General features: G+C 38.3%; 2 protein-coding genes across 7 annotated transcripts in view; both read right to left on the reverse strand.

Moving 5' to 3' along the window:
• Window positions 1-3,587, reverse strand: part of SUV39H2 (SUV39H2 histone lysine methyltransferase) — a 28,736-nt gene extending 25,149 nt beyond the window's left edge. For 3 of the 6 annotated variants that reach the window (XM_077758454.1, XM_077758449.1, XM_077758453.1), the window contains exons 1-2: window positions 3,291-3,587; window positions 541-686 (exon numbers count right to left, since the gene is read on the reverse strand). In XM_077758454.1, coding sequence (XP_077614580.1) covers window positions 541-686; window positions 3,291-3,321 — 177 coding nt within the window. In that variant the 5' untranslated portion in view covers window positions 3,322-3,587. The other 3 variants (XM_077758452.1, XM_077758450.1, XM_077758451.1) reach the window with 3 other exon arrangements.
• A 6,608-nt stretch (window positions 3,588-10,195) lies between these two features.
• The window catches only part of HSPA14 (heat shock protein family A (Hsp70) member 14), a 43,118-nt gene continuing 30,700 nt past the window's right edge, over window positions 10,196-22,613 (reverse strand). The window contains exons 11-14 of the mRNA XM_077758460.1: window positions 15,210-15,422; window positions 14,409-14,582; window positions 11,269-11,339; window positions 10,196-10,409 (exon numbers count right to left, since the gene is read on the reverse strand). Of these exons, the coding sequence (XP_077614586.1) occupies window positions 10,331-10,409; window positions 11,269-11,339; window positions 14,409-14,582; window positions 15,210-15,422 (537 nt within the window). The 3' untranslated portion in view covers window positions 10,196-10,330. The remainder of the gene's footprint in view (window positions 10,410-11,268; window positions 11,340-14,408; window positions 14,583-15,209; window positions 15,423-22,613) is intronic.

The following is a 22,613-nucleotide window of genomic DNA, read 5'->3' on the forward strand; positions in this document are numbered from 1 at the left end:
AGTGAAATGACTTTGACGAAGCCACAAGGTACCAATCGAGACTAGAAATGACTTTGAACTCCAGGCCATTCTATTATGCCACAGAGCCTCACTAATATCTGGAGTTTGACACAATACAGGACATACAAATGGTGATGCTTCATGAGGAACTTCAACAGCACTAAAATTGGTTTGAATTTCTATGTTTATTTCAGGTGATAGTGGGGAAATATGATTCAGGAACAAAATGAATGACAGGAAAAGCCAATATGAGGTAAAATATTTGCTCTGGTAATCCACACGGAGATAATCAAGAGTTGGATGTAGAATGACACAAGCACCTTAAAATATTCTAATGTGAGAACATTTAATGCTTCAAAATCCTCTCAATGTTATTTGGCAACATAGATGATAGGACATATAAATTTATTATGGCTTAGGATTTTTAACATTAAGAAGAGCTTTTGCTTACTTTTAAGGTTCTTTTTATGTTACAGAAATAGGAAATACTGAATTGAAGTCTGATTAGGTCTCTTTTAAGGGGCCAGATATTTGCCTTACCTTTACTACCTTGTAGTCACACAAGTATTCCACCTCATAATTGTTTAGATTCCTTTTGGTGATTCCAATCGATTTACATGTGAGTTTTTCTTTTCTACATAATTCCTGAAGAGTATCAAGTGAAACTAGGCAAGGCACACACCAAGCTACAATAAGAAAATAGAATTCTTTACTAATGAAACAGCTACTCAATTAAAACAAAAAAAAAGAAAAGGAAAAACTTAAGACCTCCATATCCCCACCCTTCAACTGGCAATTGTACAGGACTGAAAATTCGTACAAGAAACCATTTATGTGTCTTGAAGAAAAGTTAAGCATTAAAGAACTGTTTTGGTAAATTGGTCTTCTTGGATTTTCTCCTGGGTCTCTATCCTACTATGCCTAACGTCAGTTAATTTCTACTAGGCCATCTGAACAAAAAGTTTCATGTCTGCTTTCCCCTAAAATTGCATACAGATGCAAAGGACAACAGAGATAATGTTTTTGACTCTTCCATTATATTCTATGTAGAATATAATTGCCGTTTTAACAAAATGTAGACCCCTAAGGCAAACTTACTGTTATTAAAAGTATCTTATTAAAACAGCCTTGTAAGTTGTTTAAAAGAACTTTCCCCCCTTCTCTTAGCTGGACAATAAGAAGTGAAATCTAATTGAAATATAGTTCTATAGTCACATACTCATACATCACATGTCCTACTTTTCCCATTCTGGAAAGCTGCATGAAATTTTCACTCCATTTATTACTTTGCCTCTGCTGTAGCGTATCAAGGTAAATAAGCCCTAGATTATAATAAATAATGTGGAATATAGTTTCATAATGTTCATTTCCTCTATTGTTTTTAAAGCCAAGGCTTACAAAACAGCATTCAATTTACATAATCCATATACCAAGCTTAAAGAAAATCGGACACACTCATAATTAGTCTTACAGAAGCCAGTAACTAAATGTGCTGCAGAAGATTTTACTCTGAAATTTATGTAAACAGTATGCTACCATATGGCATATAAATGAACACAAACGGATGTTTAAAAATACATAATGAACTTGTTTTTATGGCTAGTGTTATGGTAAGCACTAGAAACAATCAAGGTGCTCTGCCCCAGCCACATGAGATTGCCACCTTTCCGGATTTCAGATACACTGAAAAAATGTGAGGGTTGGAGGAAATCGGAATTAACCAAACAAATCTAACAGACTCCAGCTTTCATTGGTAGCTCTCCAAGGTAGTTGTGATAACCCTTCGTTTTCAGGTAATTTCCAAGAAGAGAGAACACAGCTGCTCTTACCATACACATCCTTCCCTCACCCTCCCCAACTCACACAGGGGCTTCATTGTCAGAAACCTTGAAGCACGATTTCCACCACCCCGCTTCCTACAAAAGATTCGTAATTCGAGACCCAGAAAATGAAAGGTACTTTCTCCCCCCAAAAACTGGCGAAGAGATTGCTTGCTGCGAAGTGGCGGCTTGGGGGTAGGAGGGTGGTAGAACAGACATGGCCATTTAAAACTCTTCCATTTAAAAAAAAAAAACTTCGGGGTGTTTTGTGTTAACCTCATTATGCTGATCACGTGCAAAGGAGGTTCCTGTTGGATATCGACCCAAGGTGTGCATGTCTGTCGTTCCTACCATTCGTTTCTATCTAGCTTTAAGTAACTTGAGGATTCAAGACAACTCTCGACGGAAATGCTATTTTTGAGAAACAAACAAACAAACAAAAACCCTGGAACACAGAAAACCGCAAATCCCTGGTAACAATTCTACTATCTATGATAATGCGGAAAAAAATTTGCAAGAGTTAACATTTCATTACCACTACAAAAACCTTACACATGGTTCACACTAATCCCCGTAGGAGAAAAGTTGGGGGGTAATGAGTTGATAATCTAGGCTGGAGAGGAGGAGTGCTGGAAAACACCTTTACATTCTAGAATGCCTTGAAAATTCCAGTCTTCCAGACACGCGCGCGACACCCACCCGCGCGCGCGCACACACACGCTCAGTACCTAATCCTCTGGCGTCCACGTAAATAACACGCAAGTTCCCGGTGGGCATAACAATTACCGTCAGCCAGAGGCTACGTCTTCAAACACCCACTTACTGGGAGATATTCTCCGACGGGAAATTGACCCTATCAAGGCGCCCCAACTGGGCGTTCACACTTCAGCCCCGATTTCTTTTCTCCCTCGGCTACCGAGGTCACGTCTACACCACGGGCTACTTCCCGCTTCCCAGTTAAAAGGCCAGCCGGAACCCAAAACGGGAGTCCCGCCCAAACCACCACAAAGGAGTAAACCACACGCGTGCCCGCAGGCCCTCGAGCCCCCCGCCCCCCGCCCCGGGGATTACCAGGAGCCGCGGCGGCCGCCCGAATACCTCCACACGGCGACCAGGCGGAGACGGGCCTCGGGCCCAACGGGCAGCGGGGGTCGGGCCACGGAGTCCGCCGGACGTCGGCGGAGCGAGAGAGAGCCGACCTCGGGGCAGGGCGCGCGGACCGGGCCCCGCGGAAGCGCGGCGCAGGAGACGGCGGGGAGCGGGCGGGTCGTGCCGCGAGAAGGGTCAGGGGCCGGGGGATAGGTGAAGCCCGCGGCGCGCCTTTGGGGGCCAAGGTGTCAGCAGGGCGGGGGGCGGCGTCGCGCCGCGTCGCTCTCTGGCGGGCCCACGGGTCCCGGCCCCGCTTTCCGGGCCTCGGGAGTTTGCCTGGAGAACGGGGGATAGTGAGGGACGCGGCTCTCCAGCCCTCACCTCCTCGCGTCTCGGCCCCGGCCGCCGCCATCTTGAGGAGCTTTCATTCAAACTGGCGCGGTCTGACGGGATAGCTCAGCTGGCCGGACGCCCCGCCCCCGCCCGGCCAGCGCGGGAGTCGGGGGCCGGGGCTGGGGGCCGGTACCCGCGAGGCGTCCTGACGTCACCGAAGACCGACCCCGGCCGCGGCGGCGAGCGCGCATGCGTCCCACGTCGCATCCCGACGCGCAGGAGGTTGCGGGAGTCGCTGGGGAAGGTGGGCGGGGCGCGTACGCGGTCCGGGTTCGGGCGCTCCCCGGCTTCCTTCGACGGCGTGCTGTTAACTCGTGACTGGGGAGGGCGCAGCATCAGGCTTTCCCACGGGTTTCGTTCTTTCACGTGACCGCCGCTAGTATGTAGTGCAAAATCCAAAACGTAGAGCGGAGCTGTATGGTGCAGAGTAGGTTTACCTTCGGTGCCTGTACCTGTTACCTTCGGCTCAGCCACCTGAGCCCCACTTACCATTGGTTTCTTCAACGCTGCATCCCTAGATCAAGCTTTTCTTTTTGACCGCATGTTGGGATCGCTTGCAGAGGTTTTGATTTTTGGCCCCACTCGCTGCGATTGATTTAATTGGTATGGGGTGTGACCTGAGCGTTGGAATGTTTTAGAGCTCTCCAGGTGATTCTACTGTGCGGCAGTTTGAAACCACCAGTCTCCATCTGTGCTGCTCACACTTGAATGGCATAGGAATCCTCTGGGGAGCTTGTTAAAATGCAGATGCAAATTAGATAGGTCTGGGCTGGGACGTGAGGGTCTGCCCTTTCTGATAAACTTCCAGAGAGTCTGCGCACAGCTTGGTTGCGAGGCTGCAGGACTCCAGGTCCTCTGAATTGGAAGACTAGTAATGCCTAACCCGGCTCCCGCCCCTCCCCCCCAACACCCTGCCCCCACCCATTCTTCACACCGCTTCCATAGTGATTATTCTAAACAATCTAACGCTGCAGCGGGCAGGGAACCTGGGTGGCTCAGTCCTTAAGCATCGGACTTAATCAGGTCATAATCTCATGGTTTGTGGGCTGGAGCCTGCGTAGGGCTCTGCGCTGGCAGTGTGTGGCCTGCTTGGCTTCTGTCTTTTCCCTCTCTGTCCCTCTTTCGCTTGTGCTTTCTCTCTTTCAAAAATGAAATAAACCGTCTAATGCAGAAATCTTAGAAGAGTCAATTGGGAAAACAGGAAGAAAGCCGTTTGACATTGACCAAGGATTTCTAAAAGAAATTTGTCAAAAATCATAAGACTATTTCAAAGCATCATGTATAACTTCGAACTACAGAGCATTAAAAAATCAAATTATTTGATTCCGTTCTGAAATACTGTCTAGCCATTTAATCAGGTGTTTATGAAGCCTTTAGTATCATGGGGGAAGCAAAAAAGCAAAAATAAAAACCTATAAAAGTTTCAGCTACCTAAAAATGGATAGGGAGATAAATATAAACTCTGGGGAGTGATTTTTTGATTTATCATTTTCATATTTAACCATTTTCTACAACGAGCATTTTATTACCTCGATGATAAGGAATAAAAGGTCCTATCCAACCCTATCACATGGAAACCCCTTTGCCACATGGTGGTTCCTGTCTACTCATCACTCCCACCCATCTTTGCCAGATTTACTCCTAGAAACCCTTTAAGTCTTAGATATAATCACGTTGCATCCTTCCCTCCCCAAGTGTATCCACTGCCTGTCCTGTGTGTTTTCACAACACCCCAGGAGCATCCCTCCTGACTCAGCTGCTTTCTTGGTTTTCTTTCTACCTCAATGACCTCTCTTCACTCCCATTTTTGGCTCCCTCTCTATCTAACCTAAATGCTAGGGTTCCTCAGGGCTTGGCCCCAAGACATCTTTCTTAAGCTCTCTCCCTAAGTGACTGCCTCAGTTCCCATGGACTTACATACCATCTTTCTATTTAAGATTCCCAACTTTTTGTCTCCAGCCTTGACCTCTTCCCTGAATTCCAGATTTGAATATCCATAGTGCCTAGCTGACATATCCCCTTAGGTTTTGCACAAACATCTCAAATTGAATATGCTCGTAAAAATGTCCTTAATTTTTGCTTCCAGACCTGATCCTTTCCAATGCAGGCCCCCTAAACTCTCTCACCTCAATACACTGGCACCATGATCAACTCAGGGGTCCAAGCCGGAAATCTAGGTGTCATCCTGATTTACCCTCTCCTCATTCCATAATTTCATTAGCAAGTCCTGTCAATGCTATGTCCAAAATATGCATAGATTGTGCCTCTTTTTCTCCATTGCTGCTGCTATGACCTTAGTACAGGCTGTCGGTCCTCGACCTGCAGTCAGTCCTGCAAAAGACTGACTACCTGGTTTAACTCCTATTGCTTCCCCTCTAATCCACTTTCCATACAGCCGGAAGAGTGACCTTAAGGTCACGTAGCGGAACATGTCCTTCTCCTGCTCTAAACACTGCCCAGTGCCCCTAGAATCAAACCCAAACCTTTAATAGCTGACCAAGCTTTAAGTGACTGGAACGCTGCCACCCTCATCTATTTTGTGCCACTCTCACTGTTCTCTAGGACTTTCTCCCCCAAGAAATCTTTTATTGCATCTCCTATGTGCCAGGCGCCTCTGAGGTACTAAAAATAGACCAGAAAGAAAAAGACTCTGTCTTCATAGAACTTATATCCTAGTGGGAGCAGATAATAAACAAGTAAATGAGTATCTTAAGGCAACTCTAAATTAACTTCCTAGGAGACAAGCTCTTCCCTCTCTTCACATGGCTACCTTCTTAACACTTGGGTCTCAGCTTCTTCCGGGTCTTCAGAGGCTCTCCTGGTCACCCTATCTAAAGCAGGCAACTCTGGTCTTCCATTCTATCCTTTGCATTAAATGCACTTCCCAAAATTTGTAGTTACCTTGTCTGTTTTTGGATACTGATCAATTTCAGATCAAAATTTATAGAATGCATTAGACTCTTGTAAATCAACTGTTTCCTTTTTTTTTTTTTTGTCTTCAATCCCATTAATTCCAGGGGACACATTAGACACTTTCTCTTCAAGAGGTACTGTGTCTACTATTTTGGCAGCTACTCTAAAAGTATGGTACAGGGACCGGAGACCCTTCAGGGGCCTAGTAAATTCAAAACTTCTCTTAAGAATCCCAAGATGTTACCTGCTGTCTTTACACTCCTCTCACAAGTATGTAGTGAAGTTTTCTCACTAAGTACACAACTTAGATACTGCAATAGATTGAATGAAGAAACAGAAGAGAGCTATTTTCTCAAGGGAGACATTAAAGAGACTTAAAAAAACATTGGGCACCTGGTGACACCTGGGTGGGTTAAGTGTTCGATTCTTGATTTTGGCTCAGGTCATGATCTCATGGTTGTGAGATGGGAGCCCTGGGTTGGGCTCCACCTAAGATTTTCTCTCTCCCTCTTCCTCTGCTCCTCTAGCATGCATGCTCATGTCCCCTCTCTCTCTCTCTCACAAAAAACAGAAACAAAAAAACCTCCACACGTAGCCCTAAATCTATTCTGAAGTAATCTCTCATAAAAATGTTACTTACGTTAACATGTAGTTTGTTATTTAAAAACGAGAGATTATTTTAAAAATCTCTAGATTTTAACTTCCATATGGTAAATACCTATAACTAAAACTACATATATATAAATCCAATATAAATAAAAGCAGTTTACATTCTCAATAATTTTTAACAGTGCAAAAGAGTCCTGAGACTAAAAAGTCTTGGTAAATCCTGGCTATAAAAGGAGAAGGAACTCAAAAGCCAAAGTCATACATCAGTGTTCTCAAGGAAAACATACAGAATTATGCCTCCACCCCTGTTTTTGTTCAAGACCACTGCAAACATGGTATCTGGAGGCCCATGGACACTCCTGTTTCATCTGAATGTTCTTCAAGAGGCAGAAAACAGTAGAATGGGCAATGGAAAATGTGAATTTAAATGAAATAATGCACATAAAGTGTTTAGAATAATAAGCAATCAAGAAAAATTAAGTTTACCAAAAAAGCCTATGAATATTAATTAGTTCAGAATTCACATTCACTGTGAGACCTCGGATAAATTAACTTCTCTGAATCTATTCCCACATGTAGGACACAGAAATAATAGAGGCTATATTACTCTGTGCATTTTGCAACTACTCAGGGAGTTACAGTGAGGTCACACTTAAAAAAATGAGATAATGACTGAAAGCCGCCAGTGGTATTGTCTGTTACATGGTTACTCACTGTTATTTTAGAAATCCTGACGTTTTCCCCCAGAATTTTGGTGCCGATACCTTTTTAATCTTTAAAAACTCTTACACAAATAAAAGCTTTCAGTTTGTGATGAAACATGTTGTATTCTCAAACTTTCACGGTGTTATATACCGGCATTTATTTCTATTTCTATACTTGGCTCTGTCCTTCAGACAACATCAGACACGTAGATAGGCAAAATTATAAAGTGACATAACCTCTTGCTTTACTGGTAAAAGTGCTCGTGTTTTTAAATATATGTGATACTGCAAAGATAATTGGCAAGTGCATGAAAAGATTATCAAGATGTTCATCAAAAATATGTCAACAGTTGTTACTTTGGGTTGCAGAATATAGGATGTTTTAGATTTTCTTCTTTTGGAAGTTTAATTTTATAATGAATACGCATCATTTTAGAATTAGAAGAATGCTAAAGCTATTTTTACCTTGAAAAGGTAAAACACAAGCGAATTTGGGGTGCCTGGGTGGCTCAGTGGGTTGAGTGGCCGACTTTCGCTCAGGTTATGATCTTGCGTTCATGAGTTCGAGCCCCACGTCAGGCTCTGGGGAGCTGAGCTCTGAGAGCTCAGAGCCTGGATCCTGCTTCGGATTCTGTGTCTCCCTCTCTCTCTGCCCTCCTCTGCTCACACTCTGTCTCTCAAAAATAAATAAATGTTTAAAAAAAACAAAACAGATAAACAAAAAAAACAAGCGAATTGGCAAACCTTCCCCAAATTCAGAAGGAAAAAATCCTGCCACATGAGGATGTAAGGAAATTTTGGAGTACATTACATCAGCCAGAGCACCGTTGATGACCATTTCAAACCCAATATGTTTGAGGAAGAAAATCATGCAAAGCTGACTAATAAAGCCAGAAGCAGTGGTATTACTTTCCTTTTTTATGTTTCTAAACAAACCATAAAGTATGTAAAAGATGTATTTACTGGTTATTGTCCTACAGAACACAAAGATGACATTATTTTCTTCCATGTACTTCACTTATTCAGTAGACCTTTACTTAACGCCTCTATGTTCAGGTACTGACCTAGGGCTTGGTAGATAATGGTGGCCAAGACTGTCTTTGCTCTCACCATACTTACTAATCTAGTAAAGAAAGCAAATAATAAATGATTACATGGATCTGGAAAGAAAAAAATACTCTTGAATAAGTCTTAACGGTATTTTATTCTACAGGTTTCATTAATCTACTTCAGGGGTTGACAAACATTTTCTGTAAAGAGCCAGACAGGAAATATTTTAAAGTTTGTGGGCCACACGGTCTCTGTTGCAACTATACGCACTGCACCAGGATGGTGTGGAAACAGCCACAAACAATACATATGCCATTAAGCCTGGCTACGTTCTAATAAAGTTTTATTTACAAAAATAGGAATGGCATAGAACGGACACCCTGGCCCTAGTTTGCCAGTGCCTGATCCAGTTTAAAGAGCTAATAGTACCTACAAAACAAAATCTAAAGCACTTTCCGAAGCATAACTGAAAACATTTAGACTTAGCAGTTCAAGCAGTTCAACTAGTTCAGACTATTTTCCTATTTTCTGAAAACGATTTTATTTATTTGATTTCAAAGTTGTTAAAACTTTGGAAAAGATCCTAGAAAATAAGTAAAAGCACTCATCCTTAATCAAAAGCACATGCTTTTGAGTCTGCTTCTTTGTGGACTCAGAACTTTATCTGTATTCTTTTTGATTGTGTCAATAATTTGATACAGAATCATGAAAAACCTTGAGTTTCTGTATATTTAGACACAGAATATTACTGCCACCTAACTCCGTAGAAATAAACTATAATGAATAAAAGCACCTCCACAGTTTGAACAAGATAAAAACAACACAATTTTTAAATTTGACCACTGAATAAAGATATTTCCTCCTCTCAAGTCTTCTGGGAACCAAGGAAAGAAATGAATGGAAAATCCTCTCTTGAGAAGAGTCTGATGTGCGCTGCTCACCTTCCAGTTCTTTTTTCAATATACATAGGTTGTCTTGTTTTACTTAGTGAATGAATAACCTTCTCATTAGTAACCCAATGAGTATCTGAATGCGCTAGTGAATGTTCTTTATTTAACACAATGTGGCTAGCCCTCTCTTAAAAAAACAAAACCCCCCAAAAGCCCCAAGCTTTTAATTTCAAAACAAAAACATGTTTGTTAGAAAAATCAAATTAAACAAAACTGTAAAAAGGAAATGTGCCACCCTGTATTTCTGTGCACAGAAAGGCCACTGTTAGAGGAGTTTGGTGGGTAGCCTTCTAGACTTTGTATTCTAGCCTTGTCACACACATATCTACACACAATTGTTGAGTTTATGAATTTACCCTTTTTCTTTTAAGCAAAAATGGTATCTTACTTTGCACATGATTCTCCAACTTTTTTTGTCTATTATCAAAGACTTTTAAACTGTTCTTAATTCATGATCTAATAAGAATAAGACTTCTTTAAACTTGAAGTTATAGGAACAAAATTTTTTTAAAAACACAATGTTAAATTTCCAGCAAAATTTCCTGTAATCCACTCAAACATTTTAATTCTAAATAGCTTCATGATAAAAAAATTTCCTTATATTGCCCACTACTAAACGTCCTTACATTTCCCATCTTAAGTGGAAAACAATAAAAGGTTGCAACACTTACCAATATATTGTATTTTAATAGAAACATATATAGTTCATTCAAAAAAGTATTTTAATATAAACATCACTTATAAACAAAACCAAATAATAATAATATTGTAGTTCTAAAAAATTCCTGGTTTCTCTAAAACACTAAGATGCCACTTCAATAGTGATTGCTTCACATTTTCCAGTCTCTTGATCTGTGCACGTCACATGTAAAGATCCATCCCTAAAATAAACAAACAAAAAATAACATTTCATAAGCTCATTTCACAAAAGCAGAAAGCTCTGAAGAAATTATTTGAGGACTCTGGGCAAACAAGAGACAATTTTAATTTTTGAAAGAAGAGTACTGAGATAAACAATTTCAGTGTCTAAACTCAGTGTCCTATGCTCTAATTACACAGTTGTTCTCAAAAATTTCTTCCTACACCACTGAGACAGAAGCTGTATCCTTTGAAAACCATGCCGATAACGATCTCAAATTTAAGACTTTATGCAAACCGAAGATGCATCGTGCCATTTTCAAGCACAGGCCAAGGCAAACCTACCCTAATGAATTTGACATTCTTGCTAAATAAGTATGGTAATGGAATGAACTGTCTGTCCCTAATATTAATTTGGAAACAATTTACTTGCAAGACATGCTGTTATGGATGGTCAGTTGTTAGCAAAATGGTAATAGCTGGATTTAATTAGTAACTTGTTTCCTGGAGATTTTCTGTAGCAATGTTGAAATAAACTTATCCTTTCACAGGACAAATAATATGAATCATGTAAACCTTAAAAATTATACTTAAAATTGATAAAAATTAGATCTTAAACTTGCACGGACCAGTTTTTTAAGTTGACCTCACCAAAACAGAATTCATAAAAATTTCAGAATGCAAATGATTTGAGATACACTTCTCTTTGTAAAATATAGTAACTATGCAGGGCAAAAAATATAATTCACTGATAAAATCTTTGTAAGCTTTTAATACATGATTTGCCTAGAATAACAATGGGTGAAGAATCAACAAACTAACAAAAAAAGGCCAAGCCTCAAAGTCAATTTTCTTAATATCAGAAATAGTTTAATTTTGTACCTTTTCATTGTAAGAACAGCTAATATATCACGTAATCCATTTTCTTTTTTGTCTAGATCCTGGAGTACAACCTGTTTATGTAAAAACAATACAAAGATGATTCAGTACTTTGATATATTAATAAACTGATGCATCAATTATTCCCACAGACCAAATTTTACTCATTACTGAAACAAACCTTTTCAAATAGGGCAGTTCTCAATTTTCCTACCATTTACCAGAATCAGAAAATAGGATTAAGCTTTCCTAACTGGCAGTGCCTCCTCTAGAAGGACAACATATGTATTTGTTCCTCTTAAATGTCATGTCCTAGACTAAAATGATTGTTTCTATGAAATATGCTTTGTCTCAGAAAATAAAGATGGCTTTTCTTTTTTGGTAATTAAGCCAATTGCCAGTAACATGTAAATTATATTTTGGTATATACTCCTTTTTAAAATATAAGTTTATTTATTTATTTTGAGAGAGAGAGAGAGTAGGGGAGGGGGAGAGAGAGAGGGAGAAAAAGAATCCCAAGCTAGCTCTGCACGGTCAAGTGCAGAGCCCAACACGAGGCTCAAACCCACGAACCGCAAGGTCACAACCTGATATTCAAATATTTTTGAATTTTTAACAGTACACATAGAAGTATATACCAAAATGTCGGGCACCTGGGTGGCTCAGTCATTTAAGTGTCCGACTCTTGATTTTGGCTCAGGTCATGACCTTGTGGTTGGTGGGTTCAAGCCCCGCATTGGGCTCTGTGCTGAGAGCTAGCTCAGAGCCTAGAGCCTGTTTCAGATTCTGTGTCTCCCTCTCCCTCTGACCCTCCCATGCTCACGCTGTCTCTCTCTCTCAGAAATAAATTAAAAACATTAAAAAATTTTTAAAAATTCAAATATGTTAAATACACTTGGAAAACCAATTTAAAGAAACACATGGCAAACTCTTTTGTACAACTAAGATTACATTCGTACGTTTGTATAAAGAGATATTAATGAATTTACTGTAAAATGCTTTGATTTCCTGAAGAAAGGTAGATCAATAAACCAAGTTTGGAAGTGACTTTTCAGATTAGCCAATATCAAGTTTTATGGCCTTAGGCAAGCACTATGTACCTTGGTTTACTAATCTGTAAAATGAGGAGGTTAGAACAGATGGGATCTCTAAAAGAACATCTTCCAAATTCAGTATTAGGTGACTAACTCTCGTCCTCCCGGCATCTGTAAGTCAGGACAGGGTGCCACCAGCTGCAGAGTCTTGGAGGAGTGTATGAAGGGAAATAAATGCACGAGAGAAGCTAAGGGAATACTAAGACAGCCAACTGAGTTTAGAAATACAGTACACAGCAAAGTGCTTATACAGTAATTCACATCAGAAACATCTAGATGAGCTTTCGAAAGCTTGACTACTCGAGGGAGCCCTACTCTACTAGATTCTACGATGCCTGAGGTGGAGCCCAGATAGGTTATGTGTGTGTTTTCATCATTCTTTTGTTGAAATTAGAGAACAGATATAAAGCTGAAAGCAATACACATTCTCCTTAGTTACCTACATTTGTTCTTCACTCTAGAGGTATTTCGTGCTCATGTCCTCTGCTGCTTGTTTAAGATTCAATACGAAGTGTTAAAAAGTAAAAAAAAAAAGAAACCCTCTTGGTACTTTCAAATCCACCCACTGTTAGGTTTCCTAAATATAGTTCAAATATTTAAAGATATTTTCTCTATCTGTGCTTGGATATTTATATACACGCACCTTTGCAAACATCACCTCCTTCACACACACTCATGCTCTCAAATTTTTTATTTAAACACAGATGACATCATACTGTAAATAAAGTTCTATCGTCTTTGTGTTTTAATGTAATTATATTTGGAGGCATGTTCCTAAGCAGATAATGTGGCTCCATTTCAATCCTATTAAACGATGCAGAGGACTCTACAGTATGGAATATGAAAGTGGTATTTTGAAAAAGCAAAGGTATCTGTATCAGAGGCAGAATGTTAATAATGGCAATAAAGAGCAAGGGCCCAGGAGTAAAACCAACTAACGATAACTTTTAACTCAGCTTGGAAAATAGCAAGGTATTTATTGCCATGAATTTGTTTCTCAAACATCTATAAAATGACCATAATAATGTCATGGTATTTTGAGATTAGGTTTGTAAATTGCCTAGCACAGCACCTGGCATGTAGTAAACAAAAAAACGTCATTTTCCCTGCTGCTTACAATGCTTACATTTTACCAAGGAGGGTCAAGAGTACAAAGATGAACAGAAAAAATATATACATTGTATTTTATTTTCTTCTCTTTCAAATTAAAATTGCTAATTTCTCGTCTCTTTGAAAAGTAGCTAGAGGGGCTCCTGGGTGGCTCAGTAGGTTAAGCACCCAATTCTTGGTTTCAAGTCAGGTCATGATCTTGCAGTTCATGACTGTGAGCCCTGTGTGGGCCTCCGCGCCAACAATGCGGAGCCTGCTTAGGATTCTCTCTCTTTCTCTCTCTCCCTCCCCTGCTCATGTTCTTTCTCTCTCAAAATAAATAAATGTTTTTTAATGTTTATTTCTGAGAGAGAGAGAGCGAGCGAGCAAGTGAGCAGGGGAGGGTTGGAGAGAGAGGGAAACACAGATTCTAAAACAGGCTCCAGGCTCTGAGCTGGCTGTCAGCACAGAGCCTGACACAGGGCTCAAACCCACAAACTGCGAGATTATGACCTGAGCCAAAGTTGAACACCAACTGACTGAGCCACCCAGGCACCCCTAAATTTTTTTAAAAAATTAAGTAGGGGCGCCTGGGTGGCTCAGTTGGTTGAGCGTCAGGCTCTTGGTTTTGGCTCAGGTCATGATCTCCCAATTTCATGAGTTTGAGCCCCATATTGGGCTCTGTGCTGGTAGTGCAGAGTGTGCTTGAGATCCTTTCTCCTCTCTCTCTGCCCTCCCCACACTCGTGCTATCTCTGTCTCTCTCAAAATAAACAAAAATAAACTTAAAAAATTCAAGTATTAGAAAAAACAAAAATAAATAAGAATTTAAAAAAGAAGAAATCCATTCATAACAATGTGTGAGATATCCTATATACATTTTATGTTAATGGATATTGAGTCTCATGAAAAGTTAAACAGCTTCACATGACTAATGCATTGTCCAATTTTATGTAATCACCTGTGCGAACTTGTCTTCCTTTTTTGCAGAGTTTTTCCCCTCAGATTCATAGAGTTCAAGGCATACTGAAGATATACTTCCAGGGGCTTGTAATGTGTGTTGTCTTCGAGCCGGCAAAGGAGTCCCTGATGGGAACAGTACTGTGAAGCTGTAAGCTCCTGATTCATCGACTCCCTAATAAACAGAAGAATAATACACATATCCTTTGATATTTGCCATTACAATGATAAAGCCATTCCTATTATAAATGTAATACTTATTCCTGTTTGATAACCAGGCAAAGAACACAGAGGTGATCATTAATCCCAACCTACTTCATTTAACAATAAATTGAGGGGTGCCTGGGTGGCTCAGTCGGAGAACTGGCCGACTTCAGCTCAGGTCATGATCTCATAGTTCATGGGTTTGAGTCCTGTGTCAGGCTCTGTGCTGACAGCTCAGAGCTTGAAGACTGCTTAGGATTCTGTCTCCCTCTCTCTCTGACCCTCTCCCACTCACACTATGTCTCTCTCTCTCTCTCAAAAAAAAAATAAAATAAAATAAAAAAAATAAAAAACAATAAATTGAAACATGTATGTCTGTATTTGAAACTTACAATTAAATTACAGTTAAGAAATAAACATGCTAAGTAAATGCTAACTGAAAGAACATAAGAAACTGAGTAAACATAAAATTATAAATCTAATTTAAAATTTTTACCAGTATACAAAGTTTTACTATAAAAACATGGTGTATATATAAAAACGTACGGTAGTAAACTTCTACTACTTTCATGGAAAAGTAAAGAAAAGCTAATCATACCTTAACTAAAATATCTTTGGCTGAACACTCAATCTTAAGAGACTCTTCCACTAGAAGGTTTTCTTTCCCAGTAAGAATCCCCGCTTCTATAGCTGCACCGATAGGGATGACTTCATCAGGAGGGATAGAATTCAGAAGCTCAACGGTTGGGAAAAGATCTTTAATCAGCTGCTGTAGCCTTGGGATGCGAGAAGACCCTCCGCAAAGGACAACCTAGAAAATAAAAATAATTTTCAGGTTTTTACTTTTAGAACAACAGTTGTTTCTTTACCACGTGTAATGGTAAAATACAAGAAGCCCTATTTTAACATATTTTATATCATACTTAAAATACATATAAATATATATTTAACACATTGCTGGTATTTAACAAATTCTTTACTCAGAAACCACAAAATTTAAAAAGGGGCAATCTCACTACACGTTGAAAATATAACACAGCCACAGACATGTGGGCATTAATTTTGGGCATATGAGGCTTAACCCTAAATCTGCATTTGAATAGGAAATATATTAATACTTTGCTTTATTCCAATACTTCTAAAAGAAATGTGTGCATAAATCTTACAGCATTTTTGTGACAATCTATGTTTGTCTTCAGCATGGAAGGATACTAAATTTTCCCGAGGAAAAACACGTTTTACAAAAATACATTTTAAGCTGTTGGTGCCATCTGATTCAATATGTTCTCTCTAAAGAATTTTATATAAAATTGATCCTTTGCAAGCTCGTCTATACATCTAGCACCCCAACTTTTATGGCTGTCATGTGAGGGAATGGGGCTCCAAATCGCCCAGCTCTGCCAGTCACAGGGGCTGTCCAAAACAGAGAAGCAGGTTTTAAATCAGGGAAGTAGCACCCTCTGCCCAGTGGCTACATACTGGGGCTCAGCACAGACAGAGCCAGGCAAAGACGCCCATTTTCCAATTTCTCCCTGGAAGAGGTTTAACTGCACACTTCCCAGTTGCTACCTGAAAGTTTGGCTTCTAAACATCCTGTATGGAGGTGCTGACCACGATCCTCCTCGAGGCACTGAGAGTATCGGCACGGCCTCAACTACTGAAAGCCACCAAGAACAGAGATGGCAGCTTAGACACAAAGGTGTGCAAGGCAACCAGGCACTTACAGGGGGCTGACAGACAAAGTTCCTACGTAAGGCCAGTCTACCTAGACTGGAAGAGGTGGCTGTTTTATGTAATGCAAATAAACCAACAAAGAGTCAATATATGTATTCCAAACAAAATAACAAAATAAATCTTCAGAAGCCTATCTTCATAAAAAAAGGTAAGTGATTTTCCCAAAAGAGTTTGAAATAACAGTAATAAAGATAATCACTAAGGTCAGGAGAGTAATGAATAAATAAAATGAGAATTTCAACAAAAAGATAGAAAATATTAAAAAATACCAAATAGAAATCAGAGTTGAAGAATATAACTGAACTGAAAAAATTCAATACAAGTGTTTGACAGCAGACTATATCAAATGAAAAAAAAAAAAAGGATCTGTGAACTCAGAGACAGGATAGAGGAATTTATCTAANAAAAAAGAAGAAGAAGAAAAAGAAGTAAGATAGCTTAAGGGACTTATCGGACAACAGTAGGCACACTAATACACATAGTATAGGGGCCCCAGAAGGAAAAAAGAAAAAGGAGCAGAAAGCTCATAAAAAAGGCTGAAAACTTACCTAACCTGGGGAAAGAAACAGAGATCCGGATCCAATAAGCCCAAAAATTACCAAATAAGATGAATAAAGAGATCCACAGTGAAACACATTATAATTAAAGTGTCAAAAGTTAAAGACAAAGAGAAAATCTTAAAAGCAGCAATAGAAAAACAACTTGTTACATACCAGGGAACTCCCATAAGATGATAAGCAGATATTTCAACAGAAATCTTGTAAACCAAAAGGCAGATATTCAAAGTGCCGAAAGAAAAAAAACCTGTCAGCCAAGAACACCCAGCAAAGCTGTCCTTCAGAACTGAAGGAAAGATAAAATGTTTTACACACAAACAAAAGGTTACACACACACACAAACAAAGGGAGTTTATCACCACCAGACCAGCCTTACAAGCAATGTTCAAGGGAGTCCTTCAAGTCCAAACAAAAGAATGCTGAATAAAAACATGAAAGCATAGGAAACAATAAAACTCACTGGTAAAGGTAAATATACAGTTTACCCTTGAATAATTAGAGAGTCAGGGACACGATCCCCTGCATAGTTGAAAATCAATGTAAAACTTCTGACTAACCCCAAACTTAACTATTAATAGCCTACTGTGGTCAGAAGCCTTACCAATAACACAGTCGATAAACATATATATTGTATATGTATTATATACTGTATTCTTACAATAAAGTAAGCTTAAGAAGAGAAAATGTTATTTAAAAAATCATGAAGAAGAAAAAAACATACCTAGAGTATTGCGCTGTATTTATTGAAAAAAAAAAAATCTCCCTCTGAGTGGATCTGTGCAATTCAAACCTGTGTTGCTCAAGGGTCACCTCTGGTTAAATTCAGAATATTCTAATATTGTAATGGTAAAAGATAAGTCGCTTGTAACTCTAGCAGAACGGTTAAAAAACAAAGACATAAAAATATCTGTAACTACAATAATTTGATAATAGATATATAATATAAAAAGATGTAAACTGTGATGTCAAAAACATAAAAGTTGAAGGAGTGTAGAAATGTAGACCTTTCATATGTGTTTGAAGTTGTTATCAGCTTCAAATACGTTATTATGACCCCAAGATGTTTTATATAAGTCTCATGGTAACCACAAAGCAAAAACTTATGATACAACAAAAAAGAAAGCTATCAAAGCATACCAATATTTAAAAAAAAAACATCAAATCACAAAGGAATAGAGATGAAAGAAACAATGAGCTACAAGATAAAAAACAATTAACAAAATGCAATAGTAAGTTCATAGTTATAAAAAATTAAATTATTTTCTGTACACTAACAGTAAATTACTAGAAAGAGAAATTAAGAAGACAGTCCCATTCATAACAGCAATAAAAAAACTAAAATACTTGGGAATAAATTAACCAAGGAGGTGAATGACCTGTACACTGAAAACTATAAAGATACTGATGAAAGAAACTGAAGACACAAACAAGTAGAAAGATATTTCATGTTTATGGATTGGAAGAATTAATATTGTTAAATGTCATTACTACACAAAGTGATCTACAGATTCAATGCAGTCTCTATCAAAATTCCAATGGCATTTTTCACAGAAATAGCAAGAACAATCCTAAGATTCATATGGAACCACAAAAGACCCGAAATAGCCAAAGCAATCTTGAGAAAGAACAAGACTGGAGCATCATACTTCCTGATTTCAAAATATCTTACAAAGCCACAATAATCAGAACAGAATGTACTGGCATAGAGGCAGACACACAGATCAACAGAAAAGAACAGTGAGCCCAAGAAGCAATCTATGCATATAGGGTCAATTAATTTTCAACAAAGGAACCGAGAATATACAACAGGGAAAGGACAGTCTCCTTAATAAATGGAACGTGGAAAAGTGGATATCCACATGCAAAAAAGTAAAACTGGACCACTATGTTACCACCACACACAAAAATTATCTCAAACTGAAGGCTGGAATTATGACCTGAAACTATAAAACTCTTAGAAGAAAACTTAGGGAGGAAGGTCCTTGACACTGGTCTTTGCAAGGAGATTTTTGGATTTGACACCCAAAGTCAAAGCAATAAAACCAAAAACAAACAGGGAGGACTACACCAAAGTGAAAAGCTCCTGAATAACAAAAGAAACCATCAACAAAATGAACAGGTAACCAAATAAAAGGGAAGAAATATTTGCAAATCACTTATCTGGAAAGGGGTTAATATGCAAAATATACAAGGAAGTCACAAACTCAACAGCAAAAAACCAACTCAATCAAAAAAAAAAAAAAAAAAAAAAACCAGACAAAGGACCTGAAGAGATATTTTTCAGAAGAAGATATACAGGTGGCTAAAAGACACATGAATAGATGCTCAACATGACTAATTATAAGGCAAATGAAAATCAAAACCACAATGAGATATCACCTCATACGTGTTAGGGGTGGGTCTCATCAAAAACCTAAAGGATATAAGTACTGGCAAAAATACAGACAAAAGGGAACTCCTGCACCCTGCTGGGAATGTAAACTGATAGTCACTATGGAAAACAGTATGGAAATTTTTCAAGAAATTAAGAAATAGAATTACCGTATGATCCAGCTATCTTACTTCTAAGTATATACTCAAAGTAAATGAAATCACTACCTCAAAGAGATACTTGTACTCTCATGTTGATTATAGCATTATTCACAATAGCCAAGGTATAGAAATATCCTAAGTGTCTGTTGATGGATGAATGGGTAAAGATGTGGTATATATATGAACACAATGCAGTATTATTCAGCCTTAGGGGAAAAAAAGAAAAAAAAAGGAAATCCTGTCATTTGCAACAACACTCTGAGTGAAACTGCAAGGCATTACGTGAGGTAAAATCAGCCAGACAGAGAAAGACAAATACTGCATGGTGCCACTTATATGTGGAATCTGGGGGGGGAAAAAAAAAAGTCAAACTCATAAGGAAGAAGAAAAGTGGTTGGAGTTGGGAGCATGGGGAAAATAGGGAGAGGATGATAAAAGGGTACAAAATTTCAGTTGTAAGTGAATAAGGTTTGAGGATCTAGTGTATAACATGGTGACTACAGTTGATAATAATTGTACTATGTAATTAAGGTTCGCTAAGAAAGCAAACTTTGTGTTTTCACCCTCAGCTCAAAAAGGTAAAAATATGGGCTGAGCTATATGTTAATTAACTCCACAGTGGGAATCCTTTCACAGTGGTGTATACATCTAACAAATGTCATGCGGTCTGCTAGGAATATCTTAAAATTGTTTTTGTCAATTACACTTCAATAGAGCTGAACAAAATTACTCCTTTATAAGTACCTTTAATTTCCTTATTAGTTCATACATTTAACACTTATAACTCCATAGGCATTCAGAATATTGAATAAATAGGTAGGCTGAGAAGGGAAATTATCAATAACCACTTCTTATTTCACAGTCTTTTCAGAGAAAAGGATCCACTGATGAAAGAAAAGGTCTCTTTAGCATTAGATGTGAACTGATGAGTAATACCATACTGATCTCGAGGTGAGGGCATGAGGAACATCAGCTGAGTGATACCAAAAGAAAAAGAAAAGCAAGGTTGCCTTGGCTAACTTCCCTAAGACTTCCCTAAAAGGTCTGTTTTGGAGATAAGTAAAAATAAGTCTTCTCTAAAATGTTACGATCCCAGGTAAATAATATGAGAATGAGAAAGTAGAATATGCCCTTTCAAATTTCTCATAGTCAATTTCAAAAAGCTTTATTAATAAGCAATTAAGTGATGCTATACAAAAAAATTATCAAACTAGAAAACTTTGGCTTTGGAATTTTCATTTTAAAAAGTAAAAAATATGACCCTATGACTGAGTAATTGCACTACTAGGTATTTATCCAAAGGATCCAGGAGGGCTATTCCAAAGGGGCACATGCACCCCAATGTTTACAGCAGCACTATCGACAAGAGCCAGAATATGGAAAGAGCCCAAATGTCCATCGACTGATGAATGGATAAAGATGTGGTATATATATATACAGTGGAGTATTACTCGGTGATCAAAAAGAATGAAATCTTGCCATTCGCAACAACGTGGATGAAACTTGAGTGTATTATGCTAAGCAAAATTAGTCAACGAGAGACAAATATACGACCTCACTCATATGTGGAATTTAAGATACAAAACAGATGAACATAAGGGAAGGGAAGCAAAAATAAGATAAAAACAGGGAGGGAGACAAACCATAGATACTCTTAAATACAGAGAACAAATTGAGGGTTGCTGGAGGGGTTCTGGGTGGGGGGGATGGCCTAAATGGGCAAGGGGCATTAAGGAGGGCACTTGTTGGGATGAGCACTGGGTATTCTATATAAGTGATGAATCACTAAATTCTACTCCTGAAATCATTATTACAATACATGTTAACTAACTTGGATGTAAATTTAATTAATTAATTAATTAAAAAAACCCAAATGATAAAAAAGTAAAAAATACTAACAATGTGTTACTATTAATGTTGATAGTAACCAACAAGTTTTCATTTAAATAAATTCTTTAAATATCTAGTCTTTAGTAGATTTCTTTTACGACTTAAATTTTAGTAGAAAATACATATTTTGAACATAAATAACTTCTCTTACCAAAGGCTTTTCAAATATAACTTTCACAGTAATTTCATAAAACTGCTAAGGAAAATCAAACCACCATAACTATGTGGGTATTAAAAACATGAATCTAAACAACAAAGAAGAAAATTAAAAATACTCCAGATTATCCTAAACATATGAAAACAATAAAATCTGTTAAAGCCTGTGGAATAAAACCAAAGCTATTGAGTAGTAAAACTGTAGTTAACTTTTTTATTAGAAAAAGGAATAAATGAAAAAAACTAATTAGAATTCAATATAAGAATTTAGAAAAATAATTAAAGTATCCTGGAAAGACTGGAAGAAATATGGAGAAAAAGAGAAATAAAACAATTAGAGAAGAGAAAAACATGACTTGAAAAATCTTTACTAAAGAAGTGTTTTCGGGGGTAGTAGTAGCAGGAGTTGGAGCAAAAAAACCTAACAAAAACAAAAACACAACAAAACATATTCTGTCAAATCTAGGAAAAGGAAAAACAGAAAAACTCAAAAAGCAAAAAGAGAGAAACTGGTTGGTTTTAATTTCAAGAACTTCTCTATACTTTAAAATTTTAGTTTCAAAGGGCACCTGGGTGGCTCAGTGTCTGACTCCTGGTTTCAACTCAAGTCATGATCTCATGGTTTGTGGGCTGGAACCCTGCATCAGGCTCTGCACTGACAGCATGGGTGAGCCTGCTTAGGATTCTGTCTGTCTGTCTATCTCTCTGCCCCTCCCCTGCTCACTATCTCTCTAAAAATAAATCAATAAACATTAAAAAATATTTTACTATCAAAAGATACATAAAAATAAACAATTATAAGATTATACAAAGTCATATGTTAAAAATTTAAGAAATCATCATGAAATAGGTCTATAAAATACATAAATTAAAGACTGAAGCTGTGGGGCGCCTGGGTGGCTCAGTCGGTTGGGCGTCTAACTTCCGCTCAGGTTCTCACAGTTCGTGAGATCGAGCCCTGCATCGGGGTCTGTGCTAACACCTCAGAGCCTGGAGCCTGCTTCTGATTCTGTGTCTCCCTCTCTCTCTGCCCCTACCCCACTACCGCTCTTTCTCTCAAAAATAAACAAACATTAAAAATTTTTTTAGAAAGATGGGTTTAATATTTGTTTATTTTTGAGAGAGAAAGACAA

This window comes from Crocuta crocuta, unplaced genomic scaffold, assembly GCF_008692635.1.
Source record: "Crocuta crocuta isolate KB4526 unplaced genomic scaffold, BGI_CrCroc_1.0 scaffold32, whole genome shotgun sequence".
NCBI lineage: Eukaryota > Metazoa > Chordata > Mammalia > Carnivora > Hyaenidae > Crocuta > Crocuta crocuta.